The sequence below is a fragment of the Podarcis melisellensis genome (assembly GCF_964234715.1).
Source record: "Podarcis melisellensis genome assembly, chromosome: 3".
Taxonomy (NCBI): domain Eukaryota; kingdom Metazoa; phylum Chordata; class Lepidosauria; order Squamata; family Lacertidae; genus Podarcis; species Podarcis melisellensis.
Genome location: NC_138530.1, coordinates 60,369,218 through 60,381,995, shown reverse-complemented (window position 1 = coordinate 60,381,995; position 12,778 = coordinate 60,369,218). Strand labels below are relative to the sequence as shown.

Below are 12,778 nucleotides of genomic sequence, written 5' to 3'. Positions count from 1 at the left end.
GAGCTTTGCCCAAAGTTGTTGAACATTTTTTTCCAAAATCTAAAAAACCCCTACATTAAATCGACCTTTTCTAAAGGAAATTCACCAGATATAGACTTCCGACATGGGTTTGCGTCTGGATTTTCATGGAAATTTTGGCAATTTTTGCCTGGACACTGTTTCCGACTGCCATATTTCCGGGAAATTCTGGACATATGGTAACCCTATCTTCACCAGCCTGCCTACTGACCAGGGGGTGGTGCTGTCTGTCAGCTTCCTTCTCCTTAGCATCACTGTTACTCTCTCTTCTTCTTCGCCAAACCTTTATTAGGTATTATAAGTATAAAGGTAAAGGGACCTCTGACCATTAGGTCCAGTCGTGGATGACTCTGGGGTTGCGGCGCTCATCTCACTTTATTGGCCAAGGGAGCTGGCGTACAGCTTCTGGGTCATGTGGCCAGCATGACTAAGCCACTTCTGGCGAACCAGAGCAGCGCATGGAAATGCCGCTTACCTTCCCGCCGGAGCGGTACCTATTTATCTACTTGCACTTTGACGTGCTTTCGAACTGCTAGGTTGGCAGGAGCAGGGACCGAGCAACGGGAGCTCACCCCATTGCGGGTATTCGAACCGCCGACCTTCTGATTGGCAAGCCCTAGGCTCTGTGGTTTAACCCACAGCACCACCCATGTCCCTATTATAAGTATAATATTGCCTATTATAAGTATAGGCAATCATAAAACATCCATATAAAATGTTAAAATATATACAAATAAACAGCCATGTAAAATATGTAATAATGAGGATTTTCATTGGAATTTCTTCCCAATAAATAGTGCCATTCACCACTCTGAGAGATACTATTGACAAAAACTCAGCTACCCTTGCAGTTACTCTTATAGAACAGAGCAATAGGAAGATGGGGACAAAAGTAGAATTGGTTGGCTCCACCAGCCATAGCCTCTGACTCCACTTATTGTTGGGGTCCCTGCCTTCTCACCTGTCCAAATGGGCACCAGTCCCTTCTCGAAAACACCACAGGAAAGAGAAAATGGGATACTACCAAGGATCTTCCAGCCCAGAAGCTCTGGAGGACAAGACAACATCACGAGGTTGTCCCATATCAAGGGACACAGATCTTATCCTACAAAGTTCTGAACATAGTGTTAATCTGACTTGGTCATCAATAGGAACCAGTACATTTTGCTAAGTGAGCTTTTGATAATGTACATCTTTTGAACGTTCCAATCAGGTTTCTTTTATAACAGCTATTTCCCCAGTTTTCCACCATCAAATTACTGAAAAGGTTTTATTGGGCTGAACAGTTTCTTTGGCTTGTTGGCCGCCTTCTTCAGTACCCAGGTGGTGAAGGCCAACTATTGCAGAACCAATTAGGTGACACAGAAAACCTTTTAAATATGGCAGATTTATTGCAAATAATGTTATTCTAAACCCATGTATAAAGTTGGATTTGTGTAAGAAAGCTGCTCCAAGGATCTGGAGGAATTCCCCACTGGTTCTGGATTTAAGAGTTCTGAAATTTCCCAAGTCTTTCAAGGTGGGTGGGAATTAATTATTACGGTTTCATTTATGGAGCACTCTGCGCTATTCAAGTAAGTTAGCGAGTGAGTCTGTAGGAGGTTAGTGAGTGAATATGTGAGTGTATCCCTTGGGTAAGGCATGTAATCAGACATTAAGTCACATATACAACCCACAGATGCACTGATATTATTATGAAAGATCTAGGAAATAAGCCTTGAACTGACTAAGGATTGACCAAGAGGCTTTATACTATGTAAATAAATCAAAACATGACTTTTAAATTGTAATCCTTTTAACCTGTTAGCAATCCTTAGTGAGCTCAGTTGGGCTTTCTTCTGAGTAGATACACTTATTGAGGGTAATTTCAGTTTATATCAGGCATCCCCAACCTGCAGCCCTCCAGATGTTTTGGCCTACAACTCCCATGATCCCTAGCTAACAGGACCAGTGGTCAGGGATGATGGGGATTGTAGTCCAAAACATCTGGAGGGCTGAAGGTAAGGGGTGCCTGGTATGTATCATCAGTCAAAGCTGAAGGAGCCGGATTCAGACCCAGTGAAAGCAAATCCATCCACCCCCGTTTCTAGTGCAACCTTTCTCAGCGTGGCGTATGCAGGATTATTCGATTTTTAAGTATCTCAAAACAGCCATGTGAGTTGGGCAAACTGAAAGGTTGCTTGATAACCTTCATGAATTCGCAGGGATTTGAAACTAGATTTCCAAGCCTATTCCAAGCCATAACCTATGATAATTACCGATACAAGAGACACTGTAGATTGTATTTTATTCAGAATTAGGAATAATTTTGCGCCCTAAATGCAGCAGAGGTTTTCGAAAGAAATCAGATAATAGAAGGGTTGTATAACTGTCACCTACATTTTTCGAGACATTTATTGAATTATGTGGTTTAAAATGCGGAATTATTTTTATGATGGTTACTAGTATAGTTAGATTCTGAATGTGGAATTTCTCTCCTCCTTAACCCTGATCTGCAGCCAAGAACAAACCTGGGCTATAGACTATGGTGAAGGAGCGAAATTTTCCAACTTTTAAAAGAGAAGGACTTCTAATATTTATTTATTTGTTAAATTTATAACCCGTCTTTCCTCCCAAAGCAGCTCAGGGGGGCAAATGCACAGGAGATAAAGTGAAACATCTAAAAGTGATTCTGATACAGATGCAAAGTGGGAAAGATCTTTACTTAGAAGGCTTTTTGGAAAAGGAAGGTCTTCAGGAAGGTGCTGAAAAGGCAACAGAAACGGCACCTGTCTAATATTTAAGGGGAAGGGATCCCTACACTAAAAACCCAATTCCAATCTTGCGTAGAATGGATGTCCTGATAAGGCGCTCACCTGCAGTGCATAGGGATGGATTCGCCGTATAAGAGGCGAGACAAGCTTTTAGGTATCCTGGTTCAAAGCAGTATAGGGCTTTATACACCAGAACCAGACCTTGAACTTAGCCCTGTAGCTAACTGGGAGCCAGTGCATTCTTGCAGGAGCAGCAGCAGCAGTAGAACATGGTGGTAATACCCTGCTCTGGTGAGCGGTCAAGTCCCTGCATTTTGCACTAGCTGAAGTTTCTGGATCACCCTCAAGGACAGCCCCACACAGCCCCACATTGCAGTAATCCAACCTGGAGGTTACCCATGTATGGCTACCCTGGTCCAGAAACGGCTGTATTACCGGTCAAAGCTGATAAAAGGCACTCTTAGCCACTGAAGCCCTGCCCTGTGTACAAGGGCAACAGCTCCTGGGGACCCAGACACTAGGGGCTCCCCAATTTATTTTTTGAGGGGGCTGGGCACTTTAATATTCAGAGGTCTCCACACAAGAGGATGTTGTGTTCAGTCCCCTCACTCAACCGGAGAAGCTGGTGCCTCTGCCTGTGTGTCAGACCAGCGACAACTTGAGGCAGCCCCATGGCCATCATGGATGCCTTGAAGCCCCGAGCTTGAACACTAAAGGCAGCCTCAGAATGGCTGTTGAAATCATCCAGAACCATTGTTCTGGGCACTTCCAATAGCACACCTGTCACCAAAGAGTCATTTCTATGCAGAGAGGAAAGGTTAAAATGTTTGTGGGTTTCTTTTAAAGCCATTCCCAAATGAGGGGTGTGTGTGTGGAATTACTGGCGGAAGACTAAATTTGATTGCGGATCTACCTGCTTTTCTGACCATCAGTTCATTTTAGAAACCTGACACAAAAGCGTCTGCCTTCCACACAGGTGCGTTAACAGTGGAAGAGGCTGAAAAGCATTTTTAAATAGCACAGGTAAAATTGGGCAGAGCAGGACATTGCAGCACAAATTGAGGCTTGTACAGTGGTACCTCAGGTTACAGATGCTTCAGGTTACAGACGCTTCAGGTAACAGACTCCGCTAACCCAGAAATAGTACCTCGGGTTAAGAACTTTGCTTCAGGATGAGAACAGAAATCGTGCTCTGGCAGCGCGGCAGCAGCTAAAGTGGTGCTTCAGGTTAAGAACTGTTTCAGGTTAAGAACGGACCTCCAGAACGAATTAAGTTCTTAACCCGAGGTACCACTGTATTAGAAATCAATCTACAACCAAGTTAGAATCCAAAGTGCACAGAGTGCCAGCTACATCTAGTGGCTGCAGGTAGGTTACTGCAAATTTCCCACAGGCACGGCCATGGCCTGTCATCTATCATGTTAAATTACTCCTATTTCATTTGAAATATGTAAAACTCGACTTGAGATCAAAGATACTCTGGATTTAATGTCCCAAGAACTCATGAAATCTCCTCGACATATCTGTATGATGCTTTAGACTCTATTTTAAAAGGGGTCACGCTTGACTGACAGTCTTGGCAACTGTTGGGAAAAGCCGCAGCTTTTAATGAACATCCACTGCAGTGAGAGAAAACCAGCCACGGAATGGTTAATATACCAATGAACAAAAAGCTAAGTGGCATCCCGAGTTGCCTGCTTAGTTTCTCTTTCCCTTGCTTGTTTTTGTTATATCTACAAACTCCTGGTACTGCTAAGTAAAATATCCTGTTTAAAATATGCTGTTGTGTCTGTCTTTGATGTGGTGAAACAAAAAGCTAAACTGCAGCAATAGGATTCGTCTTTCAAAAATGACAGGTGTTAAGAAAAGCAGTTGTAGCCACTAAGAACTGAGCTAACCCTTATAAGTCATACCCCTTCATTAACATACGCTTGCCCCTTGGCCATGGAAGTGTTCGGCATTACACGGAAAAGGATGGTTGGTTCAACAGGTGAATCAATATAAGAGATAAATTTAATGAACCCAATGTGCGTAAACTTGGTTAGCTTTAACACTAACAAAAGAACAATCACATGGGACCCCCAATCCAAAACATGCTCCTTACTTAAATGGAGCCCTCACATTGGTTTCCTGCTGAAAATCTCTTCCCCAGTTGACATTTGCCTCAGAGGTGCCCTTTGAGGCCAGATAGCGGTGGGGAAAGTTGTTTCTCAGCAAGAAACAGATGTGGGCCTCCAACACGGGCCATTCTGGAGCGGGTCCCCACTTGGCTCATTTCCCATCAGTATAAAGCCCTAGAGGCCAAATGACATGAACAGCACGTTTAGGACTGGCCACACCTCTTAAGAGCATACGAAGGGCTTGCTGGATGAAGCCAATGACCCGTCTACTCCAGCATCACAGGGGTCAGTCAGATGCCTGGGAGAAACTCGCAAGCAAAAGGGCTCTCTCCCCTCCTGCAGTTTCCAGCAACTGGTATTCAGAAGAATTACTGCCTCCGACCATGGAGACAGAGCATTGCCTTCATCGTGGCTAGTAGCCATTGATTGACACATCCTCCCTGGATTTGCCTAATCCTTTTTTAAAGTTATCAAAGTTGGTGACTATCACTGCCTCTTGTGTGAACAAGCACCATCATTTAACTATGCAAGAGCTGAGGGATGTCACTGGTGGTGGGGGCAGGCGGAGGGAGGGATGGAAGGGGGGAAAGGGGGGGAAAATAATGTATGTGATTATATGGTTTGATAATTTGTTATGTTGAAATTGCTTAATAAAATGACTTAAAAAAATACTTAAAAAAAAACAACTATGCAAAGGGCATACTGTCCTGAAACTTCCAACATTTAGCTTCTATGGACAACCACGGATTCTAGCCTTATGTGTGTGGGGGGGACTTTTCTCTGTCTGCTTTCTCCATGCCATGCATCATTTTATAAACTTATATCACCTTACCTGCAACTCACCATTTCTCTAAACTGAAAAGTCCCAAATGTTGTCACCTTTCCTCGGGGGGGGGGGGGGTTTGATCCATCCACTTGATTGTTTCATTGACCCATTGCTCGACTTTTTCTCCAACTTTACAACATGCTTTTCGATGTGAGGCAACCAGAACTATAAATGGTATTCCAAATGAGGTCACGTCATAGATTTGCATAACGGCAGTATGATATTGGCAGTTTTATTTTCAATTCCTTTTCTGATAATCCCTAGCATGGGGACCTTGATGCAGATTGGGAGCCTGGCCCAGGGAGAAAGGGTTTTAAAAAACAACAACCCTGCTTCTGTGCTGCAGTCCCAAATCTAGATCACAGCTGCTTTTGTTAAAAAAAGAAAGAAAGAAGCATGGTCACTCCTAAGCATGCTATTATTGCACTGGGTCATTTGGCTTTGAGTGAGTATATAAACCCCAATTTCCAGATTCAAAGTGCTATGGGCTAAATCTACGGCACCAAAAGAGCTGAAACTTTTAAAAAATTTAGTATAGGGATCAACTAATCCAGGAGTACACTGAAAGGTAAATGTCACATTGGCCAGAATCATTTCTTCTCTCTCAGGCCCAGTTTTCCACACAATTACTATAGTCTAGTTAGGTATTTGCCTAACATCTCTATATGGCTCCTTTTGCGTGGAGGATGGGGAGAAAGGAATTCTTTTCATTGAATTCCGATCTACATTCCACAAGGTGGCACCAACGCCTAATATATTCAGGCATGAAGAAGAGTGTTTACATTTCAAAGCTGACCACCCATAACAGATTAGGGGATTAATATTTTGCTCTAAAGGATCTGGCCTTTACTGTTGACATCAATTTATGTGCCGCGTAGGCTTTTGCAGTTGTAAAAGTCATCCAGACTATAAACTGCACAATAGATGTCACCTTCTTCTTAGTGTGCCTCCCTTGAGCACCTCATAAACAGCTGTGAGGAGCTAACTGTTCTTGCCAGATGCATGGCAGCAGCGAGACGTCTTTCTCAGCACCAGCAAAAGTGGCTGTCACCGCTCGCCGCAAGAGAGCGACGCTGTTTTATTATTCATCAGCACCTATTTTCTTAACAAGTGTCTCTTGTGCTGCTTCTGCGCATGGCTTATCGTTGATCTCCATTGCAAATAAAGAGCCGTGTCTATTTATGGCCAAGGCTTAAAGAACAGTAGAGCTCATGTACCATATGAGAACTTTTTGAATAAGAGCCAAAGTACAGAGGTCAAGTTTCCTGTGCTATAAGCAACTTAAACAGGAACGTAACACTCTTTCCCCTAGCCTAGTTTGCAAAATAATCTGGCAATGGCTGGCAAACTAGGTCACTGCTCACATCATAATTATACACTTTGGTCTAGTGTAAATAAGTGGTTTAAAGTTATTATTATTTTTATTATTCGAGAAAGTTACAGAAAATATTATGGAACAGCTTGGATCTGATCTGTTCTGCCAGAAGTTGAGGAGTCAAGCTTTGACGCTTTGCAAACTTCAGCTCAGAGACAGGGTTCATGAAAATGTTTGCAAAACGTTGCTTTTCAGCTGTATGTGAACCTGTGTTGTGACTTTATATACTGTTACAAAACAAACACTAGAGTAATCCAACTCCCAGTATATTTTAAGCTTCTCTAGGAGCTTAGGGTTGCTTTATATGGAAAGATCTGTGAAGGTTGCAATTCTAAAAGCAGTGAATGGAATTTACTACCAAGTAATTGTACACAGGATTCTGCTGTAGGTGTACCTTTGAACTGTCATATATCATATGGAAACTCAAAAGAGCCAATATTGGCTATAACTGCCTATCAAATGTACACTCACTGGAAAAATCTGAGCTTGTGGCCATGTAATACGTGAAATTGCTCTCCCTTTAAATAAATTTACAGAAACCCTAAATATTTTTTGGAAAAAAACACACTTGATAGCAGAGTTTGACAGCTTTTTATGCAGTTTGGTGCATGTAAACAAGAAGTTTTTCCTTGTCCGATCAAGAGATGCCAATTATTGAAGGATTTCCTACCTAAAGAAATACCTAGACAAGACTTTATAGTTCTTTGCTCTATCAGTCACCAAAGAAAGCAGAACTATCCCATGAAGTTTACGCAGAGTATTTAAATTCCAATATTACGCCTTCTAGTTTAAAAACATGTTGTTAAGTAATGTTAGGCCCCTCAGTTGCTTTATTAGCCAGGCAACTATTTTTTAGAAGTATAGAATGTCAGCCATCTTGGATCCACACACTTTCCTAGCCAAATACCCCAAGCCATCCAGGTCAAAACTTGACCTCTGTTAAGTCTAAGTCAAAGATGCAGATTAGAGAGCCTTAAAATAAACTGATGCAAGGTTTCAACACAGCTATACCTGTATTCCTGTAAATAGCACATGCAGACAAAAATATAAAATCCTAATGTAATGGTAAGATTGCTGGAAGCAATTACTGCTTGAAACCAAGCATGCACAACCCCAAATATTGATTATTTGCTTATGTCAATGCCCTTGTTCTCAGCTGCCCTTGCCATTCCATATTCAATGATTTTGTTGATGCACAAGCATAAACCATGGGGAAATTTTTGAATTATCTTCATATGGAAAACTTAGAAGAACCAAAATAAGTTTTAGTCCAGTTGTTCTCTCTCTCAAGGCACAACCACCTGAACTTTCCCCACCACCTCCCCCCTCTATAGGAACCTATCCCAAGGCCACATGGCAGAGAACAGGTGCAGGGCACCTGGAAAGAAAAAAATGTTGATGGGCGACAAAGGCAAGCCTTGTGTTACAACAGTATGGAAACCAAGACACACCCCCAAGCTGACTGCCACAGATCTAGATGCAGTAATAAGAATGGTTGGCCAGCTAACCTTTTTCTATTTTATAAATACAGTACAAGAGAGTTCAAACCCAAGAATTCTTGTTCCCAGGTTTTCCCACATGGAGTCTTGAATCATGACATGCCACCACATCTGTATTGGAAGTTACTATGAGACAGGTCTAAACTTGTTGCATGTATTTCAGTTTTATTCTACAAGAGAGTTGGGTGAATGAGGGGTCAGGTCAGCACATTCAATTGCTGTGACCTTGTAAAAAAAATGTGATTAAATCCATTGTCAAAGACACCACCTCCTTTACTCTGATTGCTATTGAAATGGCATTTCACCTCATCCTAGTTATTGTTGGGGGGAAAATAGGGCCTACTCTTGCCTTAATGTATATACACAGTTTCTGCTCTTCTATGCCAAAATGTGGAAGTTATTCATTTTTGGTGTCAGGATTCACCTTCTAGACAGTAAGACTCGTTTAACTTTGCCCGATGAAAACATTTCCCACCAAAGTTCTCCTTCTCTTCTTTCTGCCCAATGAAAACTCATGGAATGCAAGGGGTTTTTTTGGTTATCATTTGCTAACAGTGTTAGATGCTAAAGAGGGAACAAAACCTGTCTTTTGTTGAACCCTTCTGCATGACAGCAAATATATTTACGTGAAGAATCAAGTCTTATGGATAAGATAAGTGAGAGTATTTATAAAATTAAAGTTTAATAGATAAATAGAATAAATACTTTTATGCATCATAATTCTGGACGACTACATTTAAAGCAAGTAAATTGGCAAATCACAAAGTTGTTGCCTCTTGGCAATTTCACTTTAGATAAAATCACACAGGCATGTTACAATGTTACTTATGAGACTGATGTCATAATTAGGCTTAAATCCTTTTTTAAAAAAACTTTCTGCACTGATCATGACATATAGCATACAATGGTGTCATGTAGATTTTCTTTCAGAATGTTTCACACAACCCAACAGCTCGACAAGTTAAATGGGTTATATGTATCAAACATTTGTGAGGTGGAGAGGAGAAAAAAACAAAATTCTAAAGAAAAAAATTTGGTAACTGGTGTCTAGAAAAAATTAAAGCAGGTAACTTTTTTTATTGACATTGGCAAATTAAAATAGAATAAATTAACAAGTATGTTCTCAAAAAAATTGTACAAAAATACTGTCAAATTTCCTAAAAAGCTTTCAACACAGTAGTTTGCCCCCCCTGTACTGAATAAACTATGTAAGCACAATGCCAAAATGAAAATATGCTGACGATAGAACCAGAATAAAATAAAATCCTATGAAATGCTTTCCCCAACAACTAGACACCATTCCATTCACACTATATTATTGTCTGTACAGATTGGGGGGTAGGGAGGAAAGAAAGAAAGGGAGTAGACAGCAGAGTTTAAGTAACAGTACTATTTTTCCTGATCAGAGAAGGTTTGGCCCACATTTGTTAAGCTTCCAGTTCAGCAGACTAAAAAAAAATTAGTTTCACTGCAAATGCATAGTTAAAAACAAAGCAAGAGGGCAGTATTTGTGCAGGAATCTACCCTGAAGTTCATGCAACCAACTAATGCAATATTTTTGTCCTTCAACTCAGAATTTGAATGCAGTTTTCAGTCATCTGAAATGATAGCCTATAGAAAATCCACAATATTAAGCACTTTGCCAATATTCATATCTAACAGTTGAAATAATTGGTATGTTGCCAGTGAAGAAATTATAGCTGAGGAATTACTAAAAAAGACTGAATCAGTTAAAAATTATTATAGGGAAGGGGGAGGGCATAATGGAGTGTCCACGTTTAAGAAGAAGAAAAAAGTGGCAGCAAATTTAAAAGGGGGAAAACAATTATACAAGCTTATAGTTTACTCTGCTTCCCAGATACTTGAGCTCCTAAAAGCCTTTGAAATACTGTGTCTAGAGGGAATGTTTTCATTCATACAGATAAAAAAAGTCAAATCTTGTTTGGCAAGAAGTCAGCAGCTCACTCTGCTGGACTGCTGTTTGCAAACGAAGTCCGTCATGAAATCAAACTCGTTCTGTCCCAACCACAGCTCGGGAAGCTCCTTGATGCGATCCAAGCCCATTTCTATGACTAAGGACATAAGCACCTCCTCGTCGATGAAGTCAGTGTCTATGACATTGGGAGGCAGCATTGCTGCAGGGACGTGGGGCACAGAGGCCGGCACACCGCTGCCTCCGCCGCCGCTGCCTCCACCGTGCTTTGGGTTGCAGTCTCTGAAATGCTGGGTGGCTCCGTTGAGCTGGTGGCTGGCAGGGTGCAAGTCCGGCATGTAGTGGTTGTGAGGGTACGGGTGGTGGCTGAAGTACTGGTTGTTGAGCTTCTGCAGCTGCATGCTAGCCGTCAAGGGCCCCCCCTGGGTGGCAACCGTAGGAGCCATGAACTGGGAATTGTTAAACCTCGCCGTCGGAGGCAGGGTGCTGGGAGGGTGCCCCCCGTTCACGTTCCCCGGCCCCATGGCGTGCCGGATCCCACTGTTTGCATTCATATTTCCACCTCCGTAATGTATATGGTCGCTCATCAAGGCACTGAAGGCATGTTGCTGCTGCTGCTGGTGGTGGTGGGTGGGAAACTGACCCATTCCCATTCGATGCGCTGGGTGGTGATGAAGCCCATTGGTTCCGTCGGGGAAGCGCCCGTGGTTCATGGCCATCATGTGGTCTGCCATTTCCAGCCTTTAAAAGTTAATGTTTACAGAGAGAGAGAGAAAGAAAGAGATAAACATTGTGTGTGCGTGCGCGCTTGCCAGCAACCAGCGCCGCTTTTCTCACTAAACTGTCTTTCTCCTTAGGAAACCGTCCGCAGGGTAATCACGCCTCGCGGCACGAATTCTACCCCGGACAGGTCCTTCCCTCTTGACAGCAATGTTTCCTTACAGTTCTCAGGCGGCTCTGGGTTTCTTTTCTCCAGCCTGCAATAGGCAGGAAGGCACCTTGTGCAAAGGGGAAGGATACAGCCGCCTATCCCTCCCACCGCAACTCGTGCACACCCCGGAGCTAAATGAGCGTGCACACCATCAACAATCCCCCTTCCTCCCAACCCGAATTCATTTGCCTCCAACCGCGTACGTTTCTTTTATTTAATTTTTTTTTTAGCATGCCCTTGCACAAAACGGCTTACATAAGGCAGGCAGAGCGGCGCGCGACCTTCTCCCTTTCTCCTTGTCAAGAACAACTTTGGGAATTTAAAGTCTGCAAGGGTTGTTTGCAATCCGAGAAGAAGTGGATTGAGGGGTCCTGCTGAAAATGCACTCCCCTCTCCCCTCCAAACATCCCCATTGATCGCATTGCAGGAAGAAGCCCCCCCCGTCAAAAAAGAGACCCCCACTTTGCGCGCCACTCACCTCACGCCCTCTCTCTTGTTTGCTCCAAACGTGTTGCTAAAATCAGTCAGTAAAGATCTCCCAGCATAGAGCAAGCGGTTGTCTTTTCCCCTCCTCTGTGCTCGCGTAAGTGGAGTATAATCTTTATATTATTGCTATTCCTGTTGCTGCTGCTGCATAAACCAGTCTCAGAGCCGCTGCTTTCCCTCCTCGGCGCGTTTCTCATCAGCACTTGCCAACAATGAGCTGTATTTCCTACCCAGCTTTGGCCACAGCTAATATAGGATTTCAAAAGGGAGGAGCGAAAGCCTTCACAGGCAACCAGAAGTAAAACCTGGAGCAGGCGAAGAAGGGGGGGGGGGGAGAAAACCCAACAAGCCAGGCGGAACTGGAAGGAATCCAAAGAATCCTGTTCCTTCTGCCTGAGTGACACGTGGGTTTGCTGATGTCCTCCGGTCGGCGCGCTTTGCTAAGGACCTCCATTTCACAGATCTCGGAAATGGATCGGGGGCTGCCGGGGGGCAAGAGCGATGAGAGGGAACAGGAACCCTGGCCGCGGCGAGAGCCATCGCTCACCATTATGGCTGGAGCGGCACTTCGTGTTCAGCCGCGATCTGTTTACATCCCTTCCCTCGCCCTGATCTATCACGCTATTAGGGTGCTGGCTGTCGTACATTCCCAGCGTGGACATTTATCGCAGGGTTATTCGATATGGATATTATTATTATTATTATTATTATTATTATTATTATTATTATTATTATTATTATTATTGGCAGCCATCTGTATATAATGTCACCGTCCTTCCCCAGTCCTGGAGAGAGGCAACTCTGAAGCCCTTGCATTTTCACAGAAAGCTGGCCCCC

The 12,778-nt window shown here is 43.1% G+C and overlaps 1 protein-coding gene across 1 annotated transcript; it reads right to left on the bottom strand.

Moving 5' to 3' along the window:
- Positions 1–9,254: 9,254 nt before the first annotated feature.
- CITED2 (Cbp/p300 interacting transactivator with Glu/Asp rich carboxy-terminal domain 2) lies at positions 9,255–12,267 on the bottom strand. Its single transcript, XM_081905307.1, has 2 exons — positions 11,934–12,267; positions 9,255–11,265 (listed from the first exon to the last, which is right to left on the bottom strand). The coding sequence occupies exon 2, from the start codon at positions 11,256–11,258 to the stop codon at positions 10,545–10,547; it is 714 nt and encodes a 237-aa protein (XP_081761433.1). The 5' UTR covers positions 11,259–11,265; positions 11,934–12,267; the 3' UTR covers positions 9,255–10,544.
- Between the last annotated feature and the right edge of the window lie 511 nt (positions 12,268–12,778).